General features: G+C 34.2%; 1 protein-coding gene across 2 annotated transcripts in view; it reads right to left on the bottom strand.

Annotated features, from left to right (window-relative positions):
- CCSER1 (coiled-coil serine rich protein 1) overlaps nucleotides 1-26,411 on the bottom strand; it is a 1,510,224-nt gene that overhangs the window by 443,354 nt on the left and 1,040,459 nt on the right. For both annotated transcript variants that reach the window (XM_066385743.1, XM_066385742.1), the window contains exon 10: nucleotides 3,853-3,897. In XM_066385743.1, the coding sequence (XP_066241840.1) occupies nucleotides 3,853-3,897 (45 nt within the window). The remainder of the gene's footprint in view (nucleotides 1-3,852; nucleotides 3,898-26,411) is intronic.

The following is a 26,411-nucleotide window of genomic DNA, read 5'->3' as shown; positions in this document are numbered from 1 at the left end:
TTACAATTATATAAAAGTGATTCTTGATCATTACACACTTGCACTGTATTTCCAATGCCTTTATCCTTCTGGAATTTATGGCCAGAATCCAAAAATCCCATTAACCATTGTCTCCCACATTAACTTACCACATGTGCAATATCTAAAATTAAATGTTTAACCCAACAATAATAATTAGTTCTCTTTGTCCATGATATAAAGTTATACATTATATGTATTTGGACTTGTTAAATAAAATATTCAGAATATGGATGGCCAACTATTACTGAGACAGGGAGGAAATAGAGAAAATTTGCCACTGAAAATCAGTGTGAACACAAAAACAAGCTGCACACACACACACACACACAATGAATCTTATTAAGTTATGAAAAACTGTACTTTGGAAAATATAATACTATTTAAAATAAAAATAAACTATACAATCTTTTAAGAAAACTAGTAGTAACTTGATTTTCATTAAGTTTAATTATAAAAGCAATGTAAGGAAAAATAAAAATTTCTTGAGAACAAAATAATAATTCATCCATTCATCAGACCCAACAAATTTTCACTGAGGTTTTCTTCTGAGCTACAAGATCTAAATATGGGCAGAAAGTTCGCTAATAATCAGATAGAAATATCAATTAATTTCATTTTGCACAGCATTCCACTAATTTCCCATTTTAAATAACCTTGTAATTAACTATTATGATCAGCTCCCCCCACCAACTTATACAAGGTAGCATATATAAATATGCAAAATTAGTAATGTAACTTTAAAAAATACAACTAATATCTATTTTTAAATTTTCACAATAATACAAGCAACTTAGATGTTACTCATCTCTATTTCCTCCAGAGAAGTAATATATTTTAATCACTTCTTAAGTTATATTTTTATACAGCATGTAGCATTATAATTTGGCCTTCCTGTCTAGCAATTAGCTTTTTAATAGCACTTATGACCTAGCTAAATAGCATATGAAAGCCTGCTTCATTTTTTCATGCATATTCCATTGTCATTATTTCAAATAAGTAAATAGAACATTTTAAATGACACTTCTTAAACCTTTTTATAAATATTTGTTAATAGGCCCTTAGTATTATAGTCATAAACACCTGTTGAGAATTTTTTTATTTGAACTTAGACAAATTAATTCATCTTAAAAAGTAATCATTGTTATTAAATCTCCATCTATCACAATTGTAGTATGTTGGAAAATTCTAAGACAATGTCTTGAATAAGAACTTTCTAAATCCACACAATTTAACAAAGTCAGAGGTATAATATTTATATTTGTAATGCACACATATAATAAAACACAGTAAATACAAATCATAAAGATATATGTAAGATCTCATAAATAGGAGAGATCAGGAAGCCTTTAAGGTAGTAATTTTCCTATTTGTTTGCAGATCACATGCCACTGAGATTAGGCAGAACAGTTTTTACAACATATCTCACCTAATTGTCTGATATATCCCTAAAGTGCCTTACCATAGAAGAGATTAGGCTTTATAATCATCAGAAAATCTAAGGTGAGTGTTAGGTAGAAAAGAAACATACACATATAACCCAGTCTTGCCCAGAGAGAAAATTAAATGGTTTTTTTGAACTCTAACACTTGATATTTACTTTTTTATTCCTGAATTGAGGGTGTCAAGTGAAAAAAGACATTACTAGGCTATTATTAATTTGGTGATCTTAACTTTTTCACATTTATTCCACTAACCTCAGAGAGAAGGTCTGAATCAAAGTTTGCCCCCTTAACGTTAATGTATATATTAAATGGTAGGTTATTAAAATTTTGACCTTCACACAAACCATAAAATAGTTTTAAATATATTTTTTATTTAAAACACATTATTATCATATTTTTTATCCATAAGTGCATTTAAAATAAAAATAAAATCAGAGGAAATGACAAAATAAGTGATAAAATTTAACACTCTTTTCAACTAAAGCCAGTCAGTAGGCTTTTCAAAATAACATGAAGCACTGACAAATCTTACTAAAAGAAGTGAAAAATAATACTATCATTTAGTAATGACATTTTATAGATAAATGGATTTAGGTTTTCTTTCTATGGACACATAGTTGCTATTGGACTAGGGTACAGCAGTGAAAAGCTAGACTAACTCTAAATTGTATGTAGTAAAAGGTTTGAATCAGCAGAGATAAACTGTGGCAATACTGCTTGGCTGTGAACTTTCACTTAGAAGACGATGAATTAAGTTCTATCTCTAAGTAGATCCATTTTGGTCATGTCTGAGCAAAAGTAGTTACCGCTCACAAAACTATAAATGGCCCTGAGGTCTTCCTTACAGAGGATGTTTTTCCCCATTCTGCTGCACTGATGACCACGTCCTTATTACCTTGCTCTCCTACAATTTGAATGTGAAAAGTATCTAAAGATTTATCTGCCTTAGCTCTTCTGCCAATGTGAATTGACTACTATGTGTCCCTCAAAAGGAACAGTTTCATCTGAATGGAAAATAGCAAATAAATGGGAAGAGGGCCTAAAAGACAAGTTTACAAGGAACTAAAAGCCTAAATACTAAAAAACACAGGACTGGAAATTGTAACAGCGATGAAAGAAGAGGAAACCATCACATATCCAGAGGAAAACTATTTCTGCAGAAAGAGAAGTCACAGATGGGGAAGGGGGTAAGATTAACTTACTTATTTTGTAAGACAACATATCTTTACCCCACCCCCAGATGGTATGTAATATCACCAAAAAATAAAATTACCTTTTGGACAATAAGAAATATGTATTTATGGAATTAAAATTGTAACCTTTCCCCCACTTCCAACAACTTAAATCACAGAGTAATGTTACAACATTAATACATTTAACAAGGGAAGATTTTTTTTTTTAATTTAAGTGAGAAGAGGGGAGATACAGAGAGAGACTCCCACATGTCTCCTGACTAGGATACACTCAGAAACCCCATCTGGGATTGATGTTCTGCTCATCTGGGGCCCAAGCTCAAAACCAAAGTATTCTTAGCACCTGAGGCTGAGGGTCCACAGAGCCAACCTTAGCACCTGGGGCCAACGTGCTCAAATCAATAGAGCCATGGCTTCAGGAAGGGAAGAGAGAAGGGGAGGGGGAGGAGAGGAGAAGAGGATGGTCATTAATCCTTTGTGCCCTGACTGGGAATCAAACCCAGAACTTCCACACACTGGGTCAATGCTTTACCATTGAGCTAACCAGCCAGGGCCAAGAAGAATTATTACCATGATTAATTATGCACATCAGAATTAGAAAATAATAATTACATCATGTATACAATATGGTATTTTGTTTATCACTACTAAAATGCACCCTTTTGTATAAAACATCTGGGACAGACAATAATTAATGTTTTAAAATCACTAGTCTTACCAGAGCAACTTCATGCTATCAATAATGTAGAGCAGCCTAGTAGCATATACCAATAGCCTTGGATTGGAGCGTAAAGACCCCAGATGTCATAAAATTTCCATTGTTAGAATTTTGATAATTTTTCAATAAATCATTGAAAATATTGCATGCATTTATTTGTTTGTTTTATGCCCTTTCTAGTCAGCCCGACTGCTGTAAAAGTCCATTTTATCAGAAAAAGCCACCTTAACCAGACAAAAACAGTTTTTCTTCTTCAGTTTCACAGAAACAAGCACAAATAATACACTTACATTAATATGTGTGAAATGTGGACTGGTAGAGTAAATGAGATATGTGTACACAAAATTCCTCTCACCACATTTCCATTGCCATTGTCATCACCATCATCATTATCGTCATGCTACCTTCACCAACCACATCACTGCAACACTGGAACCACTTCCTCTTCCTCCCTCTCCCTCTCTTTAGACTTTCTTACCTCTCTCCCTCCTTGTACTGCCTCCAGTCTTTTCAAGTTCAAACCCTGAAAGAAAAAAATATATACTACTGTTGGCAAAGAATGTAACTAATAATTAGTACTAGTGCAAACATTTTGAAGTAAAAGAAAATAATTCATTTAACAAAGAAGATCTGAATATATATGAGTATCGCACACATGCCAAAATCTATAGCTGCATGTCTTCAAAGGTGATACCAATGCATTTCTTGCTTAATCTTAAAGCTATAAGTAAAAGCCCAATATAAAGCATTTGTTTTAGTAAATGATTGCTTGAGAGAACTAGTCATCATCTAGGGAAAATTCAGGATAGTATCACCTGACAAAGGACTTTCTCCTTGTTACCATAACTACTTTCTACACTAGAATTCCTCAGTAAACATGATGCTCTCTTTAAATAAAGAGTTCCTTTTCTTAGCAAGCCTATTACAAAAAGTGCTCGTAACTCAAGAAAGAGTTTCTCTCTCTCTCTCTGAAGATTGTCATTGAAACAAAATTCTCAGGGAAACACCTACACAGATGTCTAGAGCTCTTTGTGTATTTCCTTCTGTGTGTTTCTGGCAATCTACCCCACAAATTCTAGCTGCCTTGGTCTCTCTAAACTCAAATCCTTGTCTCCTCAACTATGACATTTAAAGACTCTGATGTTCTGTTTGGACTGTTACTCTATGCACCATGATCCAAAAGATTGTCTCCAGGCAGAAATACGGGTATTATAAGGCTCTCTTTCTCTTTTCTCAAGCCTTATGTACTTATCTGTTTCTTAACAGTGTGATCACTGTTTTATATGATTTGTTCAGTTTCAGAGGGTGAGTCTTATAGATACCACTCCTCCATGAATAGAAGCAGAAGTCAAAGTATTTTATATTTACTTTATCAAAGAAGCAAATTAAAGCTTACACAATTTAAATTATTTGATCTAAGTACCAGATCTAGTAAGTATAAAAGCACAACTTATACCAATACTTTAAGAGCCTGGATAGAAAGTTCATACATACATCCTTAGTCAAGGTTCTTTAAATTCATAGCAGTGAAAGTGTTTCATGTGTTTCATACTTATGGACACAAATTAATTATAATATGGAACTCATGCATGAGTCATGATATTTCTTCCAGTTATCATGAGATTTCTTGAAGGCAACAGTGATGAAGAAGAGCTGGGTGTCAGGACTTTGAAAGAAAGCATACGCACTTGGATAAAATAAGGGCTGAAGGGTAAGTTTGCTGGGGTAGGTAAAATATGTTACTTAGTATAAACTATGTAAAAAGCTTGGTCATAATTTGGGCATGAATTATTGAAAGACCAGTTTGAGGTTGAAGAACTGAGTCAGAGAATTTGATGACAGGAATTTGGAAGCCATATGAGCAACAAATAATGATCAAAGAGTTTTCTCCATATGCTAACTCAGGGCTTCAGGAAAGACTGTATCTCAATGGAGAAGTCAAATGATCTAGGGTAAAATGAGATTCACTAAGAATTAATAAGTGAACCCCTAACTGGTGGCAGAAATTGCTCCCAGTATTAGAATAAGATTAAACCTTCTAGTTGAAAAGTCAAGTGACCTGAACGGGGAAAACTGGAGAAAGTACCAACTGTGACTTCCATTTTCTACTAAGAAAACAACAGCAATCCTGCATTTTTGTTGACTCTTACTGACAGCAACTTGGTTAACTTGCTTTCAAACATCAAGACCATAACAAAAATTCAATTAGCCAACAAAAACAGTTAAGACAAAACATATTTATTTTTCTTTTTGTGACAGAAACAGAGAGAGGGACAGATAGGGACAGACAGGAAGGGAGAGAGATGAGAAGCAATAATTCTTTGTTGTGGCTCCTTAGTCTCCTTAGTTGTTCAGTTCTTGCTTTATCATATTTGCCTTGACCAGGGACTATAGCAGAGTGAGTGACCCCTTGCTGAAGCTGGTGACCTTGGGCTTAAGCCAGTGATCTTGGGCTTCAAGCCAGTGAGTGACCTTTGGGCTCAAGCCAGTGACCATGGTGTCATTTCTATGATCCTACGCTCAAGCCAAAAACCTTGTGCTCAAGCTGGTGAGCCCACGCTCAAGCTAGCTACCTGGGGGTTTTGAACCTGGGTCCTCTATGTCCCAGTCCAATGCTCTATCTACTGCACCACTGCTTGGTCAGGCAAGGAATATTTTCTAAAGAAATATTAATCTCTAAGAAATCCAAACCTTTCTTTTGTGTTTATTTACACATATACCACACAATTTTCACAATTAAAAAACAACAACACTTGGCATACTTATATTTTGTTTAATAGCCAAAACATGTATTACAATAATTCAGAACAAAAGCATTGTTTTCATTCTATTCACTGAGACAATCTGACTCTCAGAAAGACTTGAAATAGATGAGTAAAAGTACTTATGTATATTTAAATATGTATGTATACTGGTTGACTGTTAAACTTACTACAAGATTTATTAAATGTTCACTGATATAAAAACACACTGCATTATTCTTAAATATTTCAGAATATATGTTTATCTAGGACATCTTGAGAAAATCATGGGAGATATGGGTGAGAAAAAGCTAGTTCCCTTACTGTACACATTTTCTCACTAGAGAGTATAAATGGTTAGTGTGGATTGAAATTAAGTTTATGAAACCAAACAAAAATGCTACAAATTGTAGGTAAAAAAATTACCCCAAATGCTCTTCAGTGTGCTAAATTAGGATAGTTTAGTAAGGTAGTAGGGGTAAAAGCTATTGACTGAAAAAAAATTGAACTTCCTGCCATAACTCTCCTGCAGTACAGCAACCAGGCATCTCTGTGAATACATCTGGTAACTAGGCCAGGGTATGAGATCACCTCGGTCTAATATACATACATACATACACACACACACACACACACACACACACACACACACACACACACACACACAGCTAGTGCTTGACTTAATGACCACAATTGGTTCCGACAGACCAGTTATAACACTATTTGGTCGTAAGTTGATTAGGCTATATGTACAGTACTGTGTAATGATGTTTTAAAAATCTTTAAGTCATATTTTATTATAATTTTCTTTCATTATTGTTATATATCATAATTTTTGTTCATTTTATGCCATTTGTATCATCTCTACACCATTTTGTTTCTTATTTTTACATTTGTCAGGTTTAGGTAAAGCACTGCATTACCAGTACAACTGGTTTAATATTTGCAATGACAATTTCCTCTTGGTAGACATCTTGGAAGGGGTTTGATGAAAAATATCCAAGACACAAAACACAAATTGCTGTACCGAGTCTGGGATAACAGTTGAAATGGTGCACGTGGAGATGTTAGTGTTGCTGAAAGCTGGTCTGCACTGTCCTACGCCCAGCTGGGCAATGCTTGCGCTGCCAGACGCGGAGCAGTCATGACTAGCAATTGTGGTCATAAAGTCAAATGGTCGTAAGTTGCGTAGGTCATAAATCGATCAGTATGTGTGTGTGTGTATATATATATATATATATATATATATATATATATATATATATATATATATATATATGGGAGATTGTAATAATTACAATCTTTCCCAAATTGCTATCATAACATAGAGATTTCCCCTGCTACCTTGTAAACAAAAAGTCAGAAGTATATTAACCAATGCCCCTAAATTTGGTTGATTTACTTGTCCAATATAGGAAACAATAGAATATACAGATGGAAGAGATATTTCATTTTCATGACTGTGGACATTTCACTGTGATAATGTTTCTTAAAGTTAGAAAATACCTATACCTTAACTGGATAAAACCAAAATATAATTTTTAAAATTCCTCAAATAATGGTGGGACTTTTTTACATTTAACCTTAACTGTGGAGGCACAAGAAAGAACTAGAAGGAACTTTAAATAATTTGTAGTTCGCCCTCTTAATCTGACAGGTGTGGGTGCTGCAGCAGGGATCTTAATTTACAAAGAGCAGATTTGGGACTCAAACTCTTATCAGTGAGTCTGCAACCCAGTACTATCTTTCTTTTACCAAACTGTTTTAGGAATTCTGTTATAAATCATTGTATTAACAGCTGTATAGCTTTTAGAATATTTCTGAACTCCTTTATGCCCCAGGTTCTTTGGTTTTAGAATTGAGATAATCTGTAGGAATAAATGAGAGAATATATAAAACACAGCTCAGTGCCTGATTCCGAGTTAACCCCAAAATGACTAATTTTTATTAGTAGCTTAAGCTGTTGCTGCTTTTGTTGATAGCACTCAAATGAAAGCCTAATTATTACTACAGTTACAAAATTAATTAGTATTTTGGGGGTGTTTTCTAGGTGCCAAGGACTGTGCTGAGTGTTTTATCTGGATTAGTTCAATTTTTATAATATTTTCAATCCAGGTTAAAACCAGAGTTCTTCCTACATTGAGCTAAATTGAAAATGATATTTTAATTGTTCTGCTTTATCTGTTTTAAAATAATTTCTTTAGGCAAATTAAGATGTTCCACCCTAGTTCTTTCTACCATAAATACTTTTGCAGCTCCAATAGAGGGCCCGAAAGAATGACAAGAGTGCAGTTCTGTCCTCCCTGCTTCTTACCACTGCATTTCTTCTTAACCAGGGTTATCATTTGGGGAAGAAAAACACTCTTGGAGATTCAGGACAACGTTCAACTCTGGGTTTGGATATACCTATCAAGAAAGTGATGTAGGGGGTGGGGGGATGTATAGAGTTCTACTGGATAATCTCTGTAGATCTAAAATTGAATGCATGTGTTGTGTTTTCATTTTAAAACAGGCACACTGGTTCTCTTACTGATTCTTGCTATGCAGCTTTCTATCTTGTGTGGCTTCTCAGTGAGACTGATGAAACTTCTTAAGAAGGTAAAAAGTTCCAATGAATTTAAACACAGTTTGATACACCTATTGTCAACTGTATTCGGTTCCTAAATTCTGGTTTTCTTACCTTTGATATCTACTTTTTCATCTGTCAGCTTGCTGCAGACTTTTAACTCAGTGTCAAGTTTCAATTACATTGCTGATAAAAAAAAATCTTTAGCTGAATATATGGATTTCTAACCTCAGCCTTATTTAGGAAGTTTTTGTAAGTCAGTATGAGATTCGTGACTAGACATAGGTTTAGAGAATAGACTTAGAAATTCAGTAATTCCCACAACTACTAAACCTACTTAAAAACTAAGTATTCACTTTTAAACAAAATTTCCAATTTTTCTTTAAAGTTAAACATAGTTTAAATATTTTTGTGAGTCCTTTATTGCTCTTCTAGTTATTATATTGAAAAATATTTTTATACTATGTTTAAATAATGTCAGAGAAATATCCGTACTACAATGTTTGAAAATTTTAGAGTTCATCAGGATTTGGTCTAAAATCTATCCAAAGACAAAGAAATAAATGACATAAATAATCAAATTTTATTTTCAATGTTAGGTTTCCTAATCATTTAAAACTGTATACCATGATATCTGTAATCTGTTCACTGGGAGCTTTGAAATGTTCCTCATCTCCCTTTTTAAAAAACCAAGGTATGTCATTTTATTTTCCCCATAGATTTCATTGTTTTTCATCTTAAAGTTCTTGCATTTTAAAAATGAAAAAAACATTCCTTATTTCATAAGTAATGTCGTAACTACACTACAGGATAATTTTAAGTGTGCAAATACACATATATTAAAAATAGTGTACATTTGCTGAAGTGTTAATAGATTATGGACACTATGCTAAACCTTTAATATGACTTATCTTTTTATTCCTCACAATTACATAATGTTGTAGGTATCATTATTAATTCTTATTTTTGTTATAGAGAAATTGAGGCAAAAAGAGGTTAATGAACTTGCTTAAGGAGACACAGGTGGAAGGAGGTAGAGTTGAGAATCAAGCCAGAGTATATAATTACAGAGCTGTTTTTGTAGCCACTACACATACTACCTCCAAAAGTCACCATTTATGTTTTATGCATAGTAAGATGTCTGTCTAATATGAATTCTGTCTAATATGAATTAGATAACTATGTGTTTAATAAATAAATGATTGAGCAATCCATTAGATGAGAAAGCCTAATTCCTGAATTACAATAAAGTTCACCTAAACCGTGTCATTTTTATAAAATGAAGAAGTAAATGCAAGATAAATTCTTGCTTTTGAATCACTTAGGATTTGGAAATAACTGTAGAAAAAAAAAAAAGAGGTGAAGTAAATGAGATTGGATTCTAGAGTTCCTGATTCCTTGGGGGGGGGGGGGAAGTAAAATTCAATTGAAATATTTCCTGAGGCATACAAAGATTAAAAGAAAATTAATGTAAGTATGTGGGCACAAATAACATTTCATAGAGTTTGTCTGTGATTATTGTTGCTCCAGGCTAACTAAGGTATTAAAAAAGCACAGCCCTTCCATGCCTCCCGTTTTTTAGCAGTTCTCATCTCGGTATACTGTATAAGTTAAATTCCTTCTGCTCCAGGGACTTCGGTTCTCATGTTTTATGAGCTTAGATACAATGGAGTTTGCCTTAAAGCTGGAACTTCTCCAGTGTTTTTAACAGCTGGGAGGACATTAGTGATGAAGATGTCTATCCATTTCAGATATGAGACTAATTAACATAGCACTTCTGCTAAGAATTTATGAAATATTATTTCTGACAATCTCTCTTTGTTAATCTAATTCTTAAATAGAAAGTTAAAGACCTAGTTCCATAAAACAAGTAAAACTAAATATTGTCAGTAAAAGGTATATTGCTTTCAAATTTTCTGATGGTGGTAAACATCAGTCCAACTGTGAATTTAAACAGATATGACAACTTAGTATCTAACATGTGGATTGTGACATTGTGAAATATTTGAAAAGTTATTTTGTGATTATACTAAGCTAATTAAATCATTTATCTGTCTAGTACACTGTCTTTTAAATTCATAGCATGAAACCTGAAAGGAGAGAATACACTAGAGTAGTTATAGAGAAGTTGGATAGCTACCATATGGTTATCTATTAGTGTGTTTATCTACAACTTCTGACCTCATCTCTTTCTATACATGCCATCCCCAACATTCCATTACCGAATCTTACTCTCTTAATATTCCTTGGACATGTTAGGCATTCTTCTACCATAGGCTTTTGGACTAGGTGTTAACCTAAGCCAGAACTCTCTTCACCTAGATCTCTGGATGACTAACTGCTATAGCTTCTGAAATCTTTGCTTCTAGACTCAGTGAGGTCTACTTTTATCACCTTATTTAATATGACAGTCTATTGCTTACTTCAACTCTGGGACACTTAAAATCTTTTAACATGCTGTATAAGCTTATTATTATTGTGTATTAAGTATCTTTCCATATTTGCATTTAAGTGCCACAAAGACAGGGATATTTGCTGAATCATCCCAATTGCCCAAATATTGCCTGGAGCATGGTAAATGTTAAATCAGTATTAAAGTGTTTGATGAATGGGATATTAATTTTTCTATTCATCCATATATCTAAAGGGTTCTAAACAATCTGTACTGTATTAATTTATATTTGTAAACTGCACAAGTGGTGATAGATTTAGCAATTGTCAGATAAAATAAATTCATTTATTTCTGTTAAAGAAATCACCAAATCTAACATTTCATTTATAATTTTAAAGAGTTTCAGCGCTTTCTGGCCCTGGACAGTTGGCTCAGTGGTAGAGCGTCAGACCATTGTGTGGATGTCCTGGGTTTGATTTCTGTTCAGGGAACACAGGAAAGTCACCCATCTGCTTCTCCATTTTCTTTCTCTCTTGTTTCTCTCTCTCTCTTCTCTTTCCACAGCCATGGCTTGATTAGAGCAAGTTGGCCCTGGGATCTGCGGATGGCTCTATGGCCTCAGCTTCAGGTGCTAAGAAGAACTCAGTTGCTGAGCAATGGAGCAAAAGCCCCAAGTGGGCAGATCATCATTCCCTAGTGGGCTTGCTGGGTGGATCCTGGTAGAAGTGCATGCAGTTTGTCTCTTTGCCTCCCCTCCTCTCACTGAATAATAATAACAATAATAAAAAAAGAGTTTTAGCACTTTCTTATCACACTGTATTTTTTGAGAACTCCAAGGAAAGTTCTATCATGGTTTTCTATTAAATTCCTAAGCAATAATCAATGACAAAGACTTTATAAAATAAAGTTTGTCAATTTTAGAATATCCCTTAGAATACATTCTCATCTGAAAAGTGTCACATTTCTACCAAGATGACAATAATTATTTCAGGATAGATAGTAAACTAGCATATGCAAGTTTAGAAACATAAACTGAATTCAATTAAAATAACATGAATTATAGGAATCTATCACAATACCTAATTATTCAGTTTTATCATCACTTTTAAAATTGTTTAAAGGTTTTCTTCAGAAAAACTGGCAAAGTTACATATAATTATATATGTATATTATATATATAATGGAGTCTAAATTATATTCAATGGGTTTCTGATACTGACACTGAGCCTGCCAATTTCTTCTTTATAAGTAGGATCTTGATGAAAATCCAAGGGAAGCTAGATAGTGCTTCTCTTTAACTTTTTCTTCCTCCTTGACTTGTCCATACTGTGTTCATCCTCTTTCCTATATCATAAACACTTCACACACAGTAGTCTGCATGAAGATGTATTTTCATTTATCAGAATTGCTATTATTTACAGAAATCTCAGCATCTCGTTTTCTCAAAGTTCTCTTTAAGTAATAACCCTTTATGAAGTATATTGTTAATGGGGCTTTGCAAAATGCTGACTGCTGGTTACTTATCGCCCAGAGTGGGTGTCCCACTCTACTCGTCAAGTGCATCTCTTGATGTTGCCCAGTTTTTGCTGTGTCTACTACAGGTTCTCTGGCCAACAGTCTCTGTAAACTACCTCTGTGTTCTTTGCTTCACTGGAGTGATAGGAAGAATTTATGTACTTCTTGCTTCTGTAAAAAGAAGTTCACTCTTTGGAAAGAGTAAAAAAGTAAAAAAGAAACCACCATTGTACAAAGGCATAGATTCTACCTTACTTTATGTTTGCCACAATTAAATATCATTGAGCATTGCTGTAGCTTAAGGCCTTTTAACTATGTGTGCATTTTGCAATAATTCTGCACGTTCCATGTGCATGAGCATCAACCCTGTGCCAGACTCTCTTCTGGGCTCCTGTGCTAATACGTTTGATCACACATATTTGTTCCCTAAGAGAGTTAGGTGACTTCTGGTATTATAGCCAGCAAAGTTTAAGGGACTCTTAATACATTGCATTTGGGAGATTAAAAAGACCGTCATTCTCATAATGAGAACCATTAGTCTATATAGTTAAAAGAAAATGGCCCAAAGATACCTAATTAAATACTTTGGATAAAGGTTTTCCATGTTTAGAAGTGCCTAAAGCACATAAGTAACACATTTTCTAAAATAGCTGATTATCTTTTCCAAAGCTTTATTTGAATCTCTATTGCTAATAATGCCTTACAGATGTCATTGAGAGTTGCTACTTATAATAACTAACAAAATGCTCCAATGCTTTTGGGAGCTTTCAAACTGATGATACACAAACCTTTTTGACATTTTTTTTGGGGGGAGAGCTAGAGCAAAAAAGGAAAAAATAAGAGAAAATTATGTTTTAAACATCTCAATTTTTATATTGGAGCTTTGTTATCTAATCAATTTCAACCCAAGAACTGCATCACTAGTTGTGGCCTTTGCCTACATTAAATTCATGTCTCAGAGCCTGACCTGTGGTGGCGCAGTGGATAAAGCATCGACCTGGAAATGCTGAGGTCGCCGGTTCAAAACCCTGGGCTTGCCTGGTCAAGGCACATATGGGAGTTGATGCTTCCAGCTCCTCTCCTCTCTCTCTCTCTCTCTCTCTCTCTCTCTCTGTCTCTCCCTCTCCTCTCTAAAATGAATTAAAAATAAATTATGTCTCAGTGCTTTTTAAAAAAAAAATCTCCCTCAACTATTTTGAGCTTTCCAAAAATATTAAACAAGTTACCAGTGCCAGTTTGAGTGCATTACTGGATCTTGGCTATAGATACTTAATATTCTGAATAATTTTACCTTGTAAAGCAGCATACTTTCAGCATATACATGTAAAATTTCCACTTTTATATATAATATTCATAATGTACAATTCTATATTATCTGAGCAACTCTACTGAAGGCTCAAAATAAATAAATCAGATTGTGTCAAAATTCACTGCTGGATATCTTGCCTTGCTTAATGTGTTTATTTCTGATATATTAATTTCTAGGAACAGCAAAACAACAGAAAAATAAATGTACAGTCTCAGACTGCAAGTCAGAAAATGCATCATAGCTTAAATTTTCATCTGACAGATCAATGTTCAATAATGTAATTTAATGTCCTCTCAAATTCAAAGACCTATCTGAAAATAAAATTACAATTTCCTTTTCCCCTCAGTATCTACTCTAATTTAACTGAATTTGCATCATGAATTTTTAGACATTGGATCTCTCTTAGAAATCTATGAACATTAAGAAGAGAATGTTAAACTATTTTTATCCTCCCAATCTGATAAAACATAATGTCTTTGAAAAGTCAGGTGATACAGATTTCCATGCAAACTAGCCCAGTCATTATAGTAAGAAGAAGTGAATTAAATGAATTATGTGGCTGCATTTGGCAAGGATTAGAAAGGCAGAATGTACCAGTTGGGAAAATATATTTTGAAATTAAATATGTGTGTGTTAGTTAACTCTAATGATATTGTTCTCTGATTTATTCAGTATAGCCATGGAAATATTATACATGAAATAGCAACCTGACCACAACTTGAAGGTCTATGGATATTTGAATGGCAGAGAACCTGTCAGAAGTGGCATTCTTTAGTCTTAAAGATTTAAAACCACTCTGTAGCTTTTCTAACTGGGGTGTGCAAACCCGTGGAAACTTAGAAATTCCCTAGGGACTCCTTTCTTACCCATCCTGTCCCACCATCACTGAGGGTGCAGCTTACATTGAAGAGGACGGAGACTCTAAGTCTTATTGCAGCAGTGTTTGTTTTAGCATATGCTATGCTTATGCTGATAGTCATTCAGATGACCCACCGCCCCCTCATTTTTATTTTCTGGCTTATTTATTCATTCAACAAATATTGTTGAGTGCCTACTACATGCTGGAACAAGACAGACAAAATATATTTCTTATGGTGCTTAACATTATAATATTTTAAAATATTATATTTTATATTATGATTTATAGAATGTGAGCATTAAAACAGCTCAAGAAATCACTTTGCCCATTTTTGTTATTCTATTTGTGAGGAAACTGAGGCCTAGAGATAGAGAATATGACTGCTCAAGATTACAGCTAGTGAAGGTCCATAGTATACAGAGATGGACAGAAGTGGGTTTACAGTTGTGAGTTTATTCTTGTTTATGTATTTATTAATTATTGTATTCCTTATTTGTGTTATTTCCACGCAAACAACTGCAAACCCACTTTTCCCCACCGCTGTATACAATGCTAGTCTTTGTTCTACTTCTCCACATATCCATAAGGATAATTACCTATTCACTTCTGCTGTGAATAGGTAACTATCCTATTCAATTAAATATTCCTTTCCTCTTATTCTTTCACTGTGTTATAGTTATTCTTTTCCTGTGACGAGGATGACCTGGTTGAGAGAGTTATACTTTTCAGTTGCCCTTTTCTGAATCACCTTCAATTTCAAGTTCTTTAATTATTGTCTGACACCACAGGAACAATCTTGGCTGCAAAGCAGGCCAGGTGAATCCCCAAGGTTTACTGCTCTGTGCTTCATTTCTCTTCTGTTGCTAACTGTGAGACCATTTGGCAACAGTAGACTTAGAGCCTTAAGATAATTAGCTCTTCCTCAGAATGACATGGTTTTTAAGGTGGAAAGTATGCAACATTTGTTTCAAAACCCAAATCTATCATTTGTAGGATATGACCTATTTTAGCAGTTCTTTGATGGTTTTGAAAATAGTTTCCATGTGGTGGGAATGTAAAGTAGTACAACCATTATGGAAGAAAGTATGGTGGTTCCTCAAAAAACTGAAAATAGAACTACCTTATGACCCAGCAATCCCTCTACTGGGTATATACCCCAAAAACTCAGAAACATTGATACATAAAAACACATGCAGCCCCATGTTCATTGCAGCATTGTTCACAGTGGCCAGGACATGGAAACAACCAAAAAGCCCGTCAATAGATGACTGGATAAAGAAGATGTGGCACATATACACTATGGAATACTACTCAGCCATAAGAAATGATGACATCGGATCATTTACAGCAAAATAGTGGGATCTTGATAACATTATACGGAGTGAAATAAGTAAATCAGACAAAACCAGGAACTGCATTATTCCATACGTAGGTGGGACATAAAAGTGAGACTAAGAGACATTGATGAGTATGGTGGTTACGGGGGAAAGGGGAGAGGGAGAGGGAAAGGGGGAGGGGGAGGGGCACAAAGAAAACTAGATAGAAGGTGACAGAGGACAATCTGACTTTGGGTGATGGGTATGCAACATAATTGAACGACAAGATAACCTGGACATGTTATCTTTGAATATATGTATCCTGATTTATTGATGTCGCCCCCATTAAAAAAATAAAAATTAAAAAAAAAAAGAAAATAGTTTCCATGAATAATATCCTCAATAAAGTTATTTCTTATGTCTTACTTCTGAATTATTTCTAATACCATTCCAAGCACATCTTGCTCCAATTTAAGAGAAACTAAACCATTAACACCATTATTTGGTGTTCTTTCACATGTTATAATTGTATATATTGATTCTCAAATTCTGCTGTGTTTCACTGTCATCACATATTAGCACCGTCAATTATATAGGGGAGAGTTAACATGTCAGGTTTAATATTGCTCTTTAGATGGACCTGCTTGTAAGGCTAGCTATTGGTCACAGTGCCTGGAAACTTGGTTTTTCAAGTTTTCTGCACTGATAAGGCTGTTTTGTTTGCCTGGGGCACTGAATTCACTCGATCAGCCTGATTTATGGTGAACTATTGCTTTCCTTCTGGGAATCAGGAATTTCTGATTGTGACTGGTCATAGGCAGAGAGTGCCTGCATGACTACTTTCCAACAGCAACCTTGGATGGAGTTTCTAGCAGGCTTTACTGGGCAGAAACCCTGCATATGTGTCCTGTATTTTGCTACTGGAGGAAGGAGCTATACAGCACTGCTTGAGAGGGAGGACTCTCTGTACTGAGCATCAGTTCCTCCACACTCTGCCAATGTGACTTTCCCCTTGCTAATCCACTTCTGCATCCTTTCACTGTAAGAATCCACTGCTATGAATACAACTGTCTCTGAGTTCTGTGAATCCTGCCAGCAAATTACCAAACATACTTGGGAACCTTGATGAGGAGGAGAACTAATTAGATACTGGCTTGTTCGTTTAGCAAACTTCTTCCAATCACTGGGACATGTTCATTACACAAGATAAATAACCCAGTGCTACACAGAAAAATTAATTGTCCCCTATACCTCCTAAGACTTAATTCTTCCATCAGCAGCTCCTACTTGCTCACAACAATGGCATAATTTAAGCATGGCTCTGCTTAGTTAAAAGATGAAAGAGTAAAAGAAAAGGTAAGTCAAATGTATTTTTTGTAAAGATGAAGATACTGGGGAGATAATACATCAGAATGAAAACATCACTAGGTTTTATAATCAAATTACCATCCAGCCATTTCCCAGACATAACACATTAAGAAAATTATTTAACATCATTGGGAACAAATTCTGAGTACGTAAAATGGGATAATAAGACTTCCCTGCCACTCCTGTAGGGATTTTGAGAAGATGAAATAAGTTAAAATGTGTTAAATACAGATGAAAATTATTATATTTAGTTAGCATTTCTTTTTTCTATACTTCAAGGTTCTGGCTTAAACCTGGAAAAAGAATGAGGAAGATGTAGTTCCATTCAATTCTAACTCTATATACAAAGTTAGAAATATACAGGCCTGCACCTTCATTTTGGGAAAAACAAGAAAGAATAGGAATATGAGAAGGAGTGGAGACGAATAGTAGCTTCTCAAGAGTAAGAAATTCTTAATAATTATTTTCATTAAATACACCACCAGGCCTCCAGAACGCATTTAATTCAACTAATATAAAGTTTGTAATTACCATACAAGGATCTCTTTAATACTCTTTCAAATAGTTCTTTTATTTTTTATTAAATTTATTGGGTGACATTGGTTAATAAAAATATATGTTTCACGTATACAATTCTATATACATCACCTGTATATTGTGTTGTGTGTTCACCACCCCAAGTCAAGCCTCCTTCCATCACCATTTATCCCCCTTTACCCTCTTCTATCTCCCCATACACCCCTTACCCTCTGGCGATCACCATGCTATTGTCTGAATCTGTTAGCTGTTTGTTTGTTGTTGTTTATTTTGCTTAATCCCTTCAACTTTTTCACCCAGCCTAGCAACCCCCATCTCCTCTGATAGCTGTCAGTCTGTTTTCCAGATTTATGAATCTGTTTCTATTTTATTTATTTTATTCATTAGATTCCACATATGAGCAAAATCATATAATATGCTTGTCTTTCTCTGATTGGCTCATTTCACTTAGTGTAATGTTCTCCAGGGCCATCCGTGCTGTTGCAAAGAGCAATATTTTCTTTCTTTTTTATGGCTGAGTAGTATTCCATTGTGTAAATGTGCTACAGCATTTTTATATACTCATCCACTGATGGACACTTGGGTTGCTTCCAAATCTTGGCTATTGTAAGTAATACTGATATGAACATAAGGATGCATATATTATTTTGAATTAGTGTTTTGGATTTCTTCAGATATATTCCCAGAAGAGGAATTGTTAGGTCATAAGGCAGTTCCATTTTTAATTTTTTTAGGGAACTCCATACTGCTTTTCACAGTGGCAGCACCAATCTTCAGTCCCACCAACAGTGCACGAGGGTTCCTTTTTCTCCACACCCTCACCAACACTTGTCTGTTGATTTATTGACTATAGTCATCTGACAGGTGTGATATGATATCTCATCATAGTTTAAATTGCATAATTTTATTGTATACCTTATCTCATGTAATCCTATATTCCACCTTAGAGATTAGATATTAATATTACTCTCAAATATGCAGAAGAAGCATTCCAGATTTTGAACTATTATGACATGCCCATATGGCTACTGTGAACCCAGCAGAGTGAGTATAAACTATCTACTACATATAGGTGTACTGTGGTATAGTACAATTTCTCTTGAATAACACTGTAGCATTTTACTATTTCTCTGCTTTGGCTTGGAATATAAAACTTCACGATTTTTTATTTCATTTGAATGTGACTACTTATATCATAGCTAGATTCCAGTTTTTCATTTCAAATATAACATATTTTTCATCATACAAATGTGAGTATTATTTGAAATTTCTGTATAGTCTAATAGAGCACTTAACTGGGTCTAATGAAATCATTGGTTATTCTTGGAATTTTGCTTTTCAAGTTTGCCTAGTTAATTTACAAAAATCATTGTGTATCCAAAAACAAAAACAAAGTCCAATATGAAAGGTTTTTTAACATTTGTTGGAAATTCGACTAGAATTATATTGGAGGATTTTCTTTCTCTTTTCTCCAGTAAAAGATAATAAAAGAATCATTTCAAAGTTGCTGATATAGAATGTCTCCAATTGATGAGTCCAGTTTGCTCCTGTATGAACAAACTTGGGAGAAAACAGCTATACGTGGACTCTTTATGTTTTGAGAAATAAATGATAATAAGAATCCACTTGACTTTTAGATATAGGTTTTCTCAAGATAAGGAGGGCTTGTTGTGGTAGACTTATGTGTGGTCCAAATCAATACTCCAAGGACCCCCTGATGCCAGAGAGATGGCTGTGTAGGCACTGACGTAGGTTAGCACCAACCAACTCCAACCTTTAAGATTTGCAATATTAAAGGACAGAGTCTTAGAATTCTTTGTCTGAGATGAGCCCTGAAGGTGAGTATCCCCTGGAGGGGCAGAGTAAGCCTGTACAGTGAGCCAAATCAGTAAGGCAATATCATGGATCCCCTGGGCTACATTTACCTGGGCAGCAGCAATTGACACTGCAGGACAGCAGGAATCAATGCAAGGATACGAGGGGGAACTCTAGTGTTCCTTATGCCTGGGTAAAGAAATAAAAGTTAATCCCTTCAGGGCTGTAAACTGTGCAGTAGCCTGAATAATTAAAGGAAAGGCAAAATTTAACCCACTGATATTGAACTTCTGCTAACTGCAGTTAATTTAAGAGATGTGAGATCATTTTTGCAGCCTAGTTTTGTTAATGAGTAAATTTGGTATGCTGGTATCTGTTATAATGACAGTAAAAGATTATAAAGAGAGAAAGTATATAAAGGTACTAAGATCCTGCACAACAAGAAGAAGAGCTTAAATATTTCCCATAGTATATTTTGACACCAAGAAAAGTTGATGGCCTCTGTCTTCACTCAACCTAAATAAAATACAAAATGCCATACAAAAATAATTGAAAAAGATTCCCTCACTTTTTATTAACTTAATAACCAAATATTTATTAACTATACTCAATTGAGTTGGCTATGTTGTGCTGCAATAAGAGATATGAATCCTACCCTGAGGAGCTTAAATTCTACCATAGATGAGATAAATTAAATAGTTAATTGCTCACATAAACATGTTTGCTGTTCCAATTATAATCATTGTAATGAGGAAGAAAAAATAAAACAATTATCAATGAATGACAGATGTCTGTCAATATAAATTAGATCAGAAGTGAGTATGAGACAAATTTGAGCTGTAGGGTGAAATAAAGCTTGTTATAGTTTCTAGAAGTTTTATTTTAAATTAGCCACAGAAAGAGATCATTTCTCTCCTTGTTGGACTTTTACTCAGAGAAATCTGAGACCAGCATTCCCTCTCACTAATTCAATCCAGCTTAATGATGACACAAAAAAAATCATGGTGGAAAATGGAAAATATATTGCAGGGGAGTGGATCATATCTATATCCAGGGGATTAAGTCAGCCTTGAAACTTGCCTTATCTCTTATGTGAACAATACATTTCTTTACTATTTATGTGAGTTTGAATTGGATTTTTTTCATTTGAACTTGAAAGTATCTGTACTGATAAAGCCTTGCATAAGTCATTTAACCTCATAATTCTTTTCATTTACAATAGGAGCCCTAAGGACATTAGAAGCTTATTATGAATATCTAATGAGATGATGTTTGTTACTGTGTATTGCAATCTATAAACTCAAACAAATTTTGAAGTCATTATTTAGTAGTATGAGCAAAAAAAAAATAGTAATCAGATTCACATTCATTCTCACAAAGAGTTAAGCTACACAAACTAAAATGGTTAAAATATACCTAGATACTGTTTTTCATATAGAGGAATTCAGGAAAGAACCAATTTTTATTTTTAAAATAAATATTCACATTTTTTCCATATTTAACTTTACAAGAGGAAGGCAAAGTCCCACAAAGAAAATATGTGAAAAAATTATTAAATATTTTGCGCAGTAAATAAGCATGAACATTTTCCCATTAAAATGCATGAGCTGTTAACATATATAACTATATATTTACACCATCATCAACCCCATTTAAATTGTTGAACTGCAAAACACACAATACATTTGCATTTGGAGAACACAGGGTCCAGCATAGAGGTTGGGTACTGAAAAGCAGCCCTGAGAGCAGAGAGCAGCTAACTAGCCTGAAGAACTACAGCATTGATATGATAGGAGAGGCAAGAACAAATGAAGTAGAACAATGGGTTGTGAAAAAACGCTCCAGACATTGAGAATTTACGAATGACATTTCAAAAGAACGTACTACAGAGAATTTCCCAGTGGATACATAAATTCTAATGTCAAGTTTGCATTTTATCTTTATTGCTTTGAAAATGCGTTCTTCTACTTTTTTTTTTTTTTGCATTTTTTTTTTTTTTTTGCATTTTTCGGAAGCTGGAAACAGGGAGGCAGTCAGACAGACTCCCGCAGGCGCCAGACTGGGATCCACCAGGCATACCCACCAGGGGGCGATGCTCTGCCCATCTGGGGCGTCGCTCTGTTGCATCCAGAGCCATCCTAGTGCCTGAGGCAGAGGCCACAGAGCCATCCTCAGCACCCAGGCCATCCCTGCTCCAATGGAGCCCCGGCTGCGGGAGGGGAAGAGAGAGAGAGGAAGGAGAGGGGGACGGGTGGAGAAGCAGATGGGTGCCTCTGCTGTGTGCCCTGGCCGGGAATCAAATCCGGGACCCCCGCACGCCAGGCCAGCACTCCACCACTGAGCCAACCAGACAGGGCGCATTCTTTTAAGGTGCATTCGATTTATATTGCTCATGGGTAAAAAATAGAATTAGGTTTTGGAAGAGGATTAGCCAATTGCCTTTTTATTTATGATGATTTATTTATTAAGTAATAAGATAGTTATAAAAGTAACTTTATAAATAAGGTTATTATTTGTTAAAATTCTCAATATTTCTTAATAAATACTTTTTGTTTTCCTTTTACTTAACAACTCTTGATAATGCCAATGCTCCTAAAGCAAACTGTAGAAGAGAATATTGATTTTAATATCATAATTTAGGGTGGAGTAAAAGTAGGCTTACAGTTGTTCATATGGAAAATAACACAATAATTATTAAATAATAATACAAGATTAAATTGTATTTTGTGTACTCATAACTATAAACCTCCTTTTGCCACATCCTGTGTAGCTGGCTAAATATTTCTTTTAATACTATTATAATGGTTCATGTGGAATTTTAAAGATATCAGGTAAAATGAGAGAAGATTCAGAGCTACCAAAACCTTAGTAAATCTTCCTGAATCAAATACTGACCTCACTCAGCCATGGGTTTAAAAATGAATTTCTTAAAGGAAAACTAAAAGGCTGAGTGAATGATTGTTCAGAAGCCTGAGCTATGGCAAGAAAATTGATCCTAGAGAAAAAAGCAATTACTATTGTTGGCATTCCGGCAGTGATACAGGTCTGTGGGAAGCTGTCACTACTCAGAGCAATAAGGAGATTGTTAGAGGTTTTGTATTACATGCTTTTTTTCAAATCATGATTTTCCACAAGCATATAAACATGTTTGAATATAGAACTGACCAAATCTCATACAAATGTCTTAAAAAAAAGAAGACATTGCTACATGTAGACTTATGCTAGGTCAAATTAGTTTTCTAAAAACTGAGTGGCAGTCTCATAAAATGAAACAGTAACTAATGGGCTGCTAATAAAATTTTTAATTCATTTGTTCATTTTTAGTTAGACTTCTGAGTTTATTTTTCTCTCTTTGGGTAATAGAATTTCAGTTATGCTGCTTTCATTTTAAAAACAAAGAACATATATCTCATCAACCATTTTGCACTCAAGCCTTTTTATTCCAACTACTGAGTTTTTATCAAACTATTATCATAATAGAAAGAGATTTAGTATTCAAAGTTAGAAATCATACTTAGGAGATTACCTTAATAAATAAACACAAATCAAATTATTTATTAATCAAATACACTCCATCTTAAATGCCTTGATTCAAAAGAAAAGAATAATTTTTTTCATTATGTACAATCAAATTCAAAACTAGTGAGGTTTAGGAAATTGCTATGAATAATACAGAGAGATTATAAACCATATTAACATGTGACAAAAAATAGAAGTGTTCACTACCTCTTACAGAACTTTTAGAACTTTATTTTATGTAAAAATTACTTACATAAGCCTCAATTTAAAAGACTCTACTCTAAACTTAAAATTGATACAAACATTTCTGAAAGTGTATATGGTACTATGTCTAGATATAGAATGCTTAAATGATCTCGAGGCAAATAGAGAAATTATAATAGCTAAAGGAGTAGATGGAAAGCGTGTTCTTCGGAAATCTTAAAATACTACCAAAGTAATATGGAGTTCTTTCAAATTCCACATTTTTCTTTTAAAAATCACATATCACTTTCTACCACTAGTAAATATTTCTTATTTTTATATAGGGAATAGATTCGGTATCCTGTATTTGGAGGAAAAATGACTATAGGAATTCTTATAGAGCAGCATACACAGTATGATAACTATATCTGTCTCATTTTGAAGAAGAGATATTGCATATTGGTTAAATAGAGACCCAGTTCAATTCCCAGATCATCCATTTAAGAGCTATGTAAAGCTGAGCAAGTTACTTAAACTTTTTAAATTTCACTGTTCTCATCTACAAGATGGGAAAAATCACACTTAAAAGTGTTTCATAAACTGATACGTTCAGCTTAGGGCTTCTAAGACTTTTAAGGCCTTCTAAGGCAAAGCAGATTTGTTGAAAGGAAGAAAAATGTGTTCTCTATACAACTTGCAGGCCAGAGAAGAGAGCAATACAAGGAGTGTAAGAGTTCTGGGGATGGAAGTGGGGGTAGAGGGAGTGGTGGAGTAAATAAGACTAAGCATACAAGATTGGAGGGCTGGCCTAAAACAAGCATCACTATGATTTAAAAAATTAAAAACTCATCTGGATATGAGAGATACCTGTCTAAACACCAGACTATGATACCTGTATAACAGAAAATAGTACAAGATAGATGTCCTGGGCTTCTGAAGAGAAATAATTTTCAGTTTTATTTAACATGAAGTAGAAGGTGGGTAGAAATATTACAATCAGAGAGACTTAGCATGAATGCTACTTATATAGGCTGTATGCCACTCAGTTTACCTGCTAAATTATCTACATAGGTTGTTTTACAAAACATACATATAAATGTGATGTTTTATAAGCACATACATATAAATAATGATGTTCTAACATTGATTACATAAAACAATAGTCACTTTATAGTTGTTCTCATAATAATAGTCACTCTCAACCTGAATCTATATAACCTTGGGATACCTCTGTGAGATCTCAATCTAGAGAATAGGTAACTTTGTTCTTCAAACAAGAGTAAGTGTCAAGGATTACTTATACAAACATTAATGGAAGTGAGTAGGTAGAGCAGACTTTAGCTTTTCAAACTCCAATTGCCATTCAAGGAAGACCAGAAACAACTATTCCTGCAAATGTATGTTGTTGTTATAACTCTGTAACTTCCCAGTTACTTTCTAATTATGTTATTCTCCTTTCTGCTCCCCTGATACAACTAGCAATAAAATTCTCTATAAAAGCAAAACAAAACAAAAAACAGAAGGAAGTTAAGAATACTGTATTCTCTGGAGAGTTGTTAGCACAGGATCACAGCTCAAAAAGTACTTGTTGTTTTCATGAATAAAAAAACAAAAGACCAAATATCGAGAACTTTGACTTAGGGAAGGAAAGAAAAAAATATCAACATAAAGTCAGTGTAGAACCAGCCAGAAATTGCTAGGTTAGGAGAATATCTGTAATTCTGATGTCAATCCCTATTATTATTTGCCAAATCTATAAAATCTCATCACCGGAATTTTCATTTCAGAGTGGGATAGCAAGGTTTGAGAAGATAATTTTTGTAATTGCTCCCTCTCTCATACGTCTAAATCAAAAAAGCCAAAATCAGAGAGAACTGCCCTGTTGCTGATAGTGAGAGAAGACATGTGGAGAAATTTTGTCCGTGATAACTTATGGGACTTCATAATGCTTAGTCATATACACGTTTAGGAAAATCGTTTTCCAAAGGTTTATGGTTTCTTCAAGGACATGTTGTTTTCTAAATTTATTCTTAAACTACTTTTAAAACTATTTTGTTGTTAAGTATTCATTTCCTATTCCTTTTGAGCTTGGGTTTTTCCCCATTATCTTAATGATTTGTATATACTCAACAACCTTGCCAGAGAACACCTACAGCACTCAACCACCAACTTAATATATTTTAAGTACTTTAATGTTTACATTTAAACAAGCTAGTCCCATCTTATTAAACTGCCTAGATTTAAAAAAAATTATAATCTCTTATAATAAAGATACAATCTCAGGCATTTCCAGGAACTTCGAAGGCTTGGCAATAAAAATTATATTTTTTCATACTATCTTTACAGAGTAAATAATTGAGTTCATCTACATGGAAAGGAGAAAAAAATAATAAGTACTTCTGCAATATCATATTAGTTATCTACAGATGGATGGATAGATACATGGACGAACAGATAAATATAGATATATTTATGTGAAATGGCAGAAAAGTTCCATTTCTTTAAATTTATCTCTAAAATCTACTGCACCCTTTGCTACCAAAGTATTTAGCAAAGGGATATGAGGTCCTCAAGTGATTAACATCAGAAAACAAAGTGACAGTGAAAGCTGCCTTGTTTCAACTTCTAGGTGCAAAGATGATCTAATAAAGCTTTCTAGAACTTACCATTCAAGAGTAAGTACAGATTACCTAGTGATGATCATGAAGTTAAGAGGTTCCTCAGGTTTATCCAATGATAAAACAAATACTGTACTACACCTAAAATATTCTTCTTCAGTTCTTTTGGGGGGTTTATAGCTAAGGAGCTTATTTATATATATGAGCCATACAGGTATAATAATGACTATAAAATTTAGAACTTTCTAATATTAGAAATAAAGGCAACATCTTATTGTTCAGAGTTAAGCCTTAAATGA

This window comes from Saccopteryx leptura, chromosome 5, assembly GCF_036850995.1.
Source record: "Saccopteryx leptura isolate mSacLep1 chromosome 5, mSacLep1_pri_phased_curated, whole genome shotgun sequence".
NCBI classification, from domain to species: Eukaryota; Metazoa; Chordata; class Mammalia; order Chiroptera; family Emballonuridae; genus Saccopteryx; species Saccopteryx leptura.
The sequence above is the reverse complement of the archived record's forward strand: the minus strand, read 5'-3'. Positions and strand labels throughout refer to the sequence as shown.